The 1,377-nt window shown below is 63.2% G+C and overlaps 1 protein-coding gene across 1 annotated transcript in view; it reads right to left on the reverse strand.

Moving 5' to 3' along the window:
• Nucleotides 1-474: 474 nt before the first annotated feature.
• The window catches only part of LOC104160973 (protein S100-A14-like), a 2,237-nt gene continuing 1,334 nt past the window's right edge, over nt 475-1,377 (reverse strand). Inside the window, exons 2-3 of the mRNA XM_009699242.1 lie at nt 702-848; nt 475-594 (exon numbers count right to left, since the gene is read on the reverse strand). Of these exons, the coding sequence (XP_009697544.1) occupies nt 475-594; nt 702-848 (267 nt within the window). The remainder of the gene's footprint in view (nt 595-701; nt 849-1,377) is intronic.

A 1,377-nucleotide genomic window follows, 5' to 3' on the forward strand; every position in this document is an offset into this window, starting at 1 on the left:
CGGTGGCACGTGAGGGGCCCAGGGGTAGGAGCCTGCACGTCCAAGGGTTTTTGGGAGAAAGGAACCAAGTCCCTCTCGCTGTGATGCTCCGGGGCTGGAGGACCTGCAACCGGAGGGTTTTCGGGACCGGAGGTGGGACAACCCCGGGGGATGAAGGCTCTGGAGCAAAGGACGGAGAAAGGCGGCTCTAGAGCCAGGGCCAGGAACCCCCTTGCCACCTCCCTCCCGCCGCAACACGGGCCAGAGCTGGGGATGGGAAGGGAGGTTTCCTGACAGGAAGGAAAGCCGAGAGAGGGCAGGGATGGAGCTGGGGAGGGGGATCCCTCCACCCCGGCCAGGGACGCAGGGAGGAGATGAGCCCCGGCGGGAGTAACGCTGCGTTTTCCCAGGCGCATCCCACCGGGACCAGCAGCCTCTCGCGCTTCTCGGTGCAGAGCCTGAGGCCTCGGGCGCTTTCCCGTCCCCCGTCGCCTTCTACTTCCTCCGGCAGCCCTTGGCCGCGTCCCCCATCATGTCCCAGTACTCTCCGAACTCCAATTTGGCCTCATCAGGGTCTCCCATACATTCGATCTTCTCGTCCAGCGGTCCAACACACTGCAGCGGGGACGGAAAAAAGTATCAGGGCGATGGGGTGCGGGGTCCCGCAGGCAGCCTGCACCCACCCCAGCACCCCCCTGACCACCCCCGGGCTCTGCCCTCACCTTCCCCAGGTGGGGCAGCTTCTGCACCACCAGCTCCTGCATCTCGTTGGGCGTCAGATATTCCTTCTGCCCCTTCACCGCGTAGCAGTGGAACTGGTTGATGACGGTTTCGATGGCCCGCTCCACATCGGTGAGCTCCTGGCAGTCCTACACGGGGAAGAGAGGGTGAGCACCGGTGGGACACCTGCCCAGATGGATGGGACATCCCCCAGACGGAGGGGGCGAGCCCCTGGGTAGATGGGACATTCCCCAAACAGATGTGCCACTGCTCTCTGCAGATGTTTAACCCCTCCGCAAGGATGTGATAAACCTCCTTGTCAACGTGGTAGCCCTCCGTACAGATGTGAGAGCTCCTCTACAGATAAAAGACCTCACTGGGGAGATGTGAGACCCCCACACAGACGCAAGATCACTCTGTACAGATGTGAGACCACTCCATACGGACATCAGCCCCAACCGTACAGATGTGAGACCCCACCATACAGATGTTTCAGCCCTCCATACAGGCTCTGCCCACCTGCGATACCCCCCAACAGCTGCTGTACCCCTCCACCTCGATGTGACACCCCTCCCCGCAGGCATGTCACCCCCCCTGTCTCTGCTTGCCCGGACTTCTCCCTGCCCGGGGCCAGCGAGGCTCAGCCACCCCGGCGTCTCCAGGCACTACACCCACGGC

Source organism: Cariama cristata, unplaced genomic scaffold (assembly GCF_000690535.1).
Source record: "Cariama cristata isolate BGI_N322 unplaced genomic scaffold, ASM69053v1 scaffold30474, whole genome shotgun sequence".
Lineage (NCBI taxonomy): Eukaryota > Metazoa > Chordata > Aves > Cariamiformes > Cariamidae > Cariama > Cariama cristata.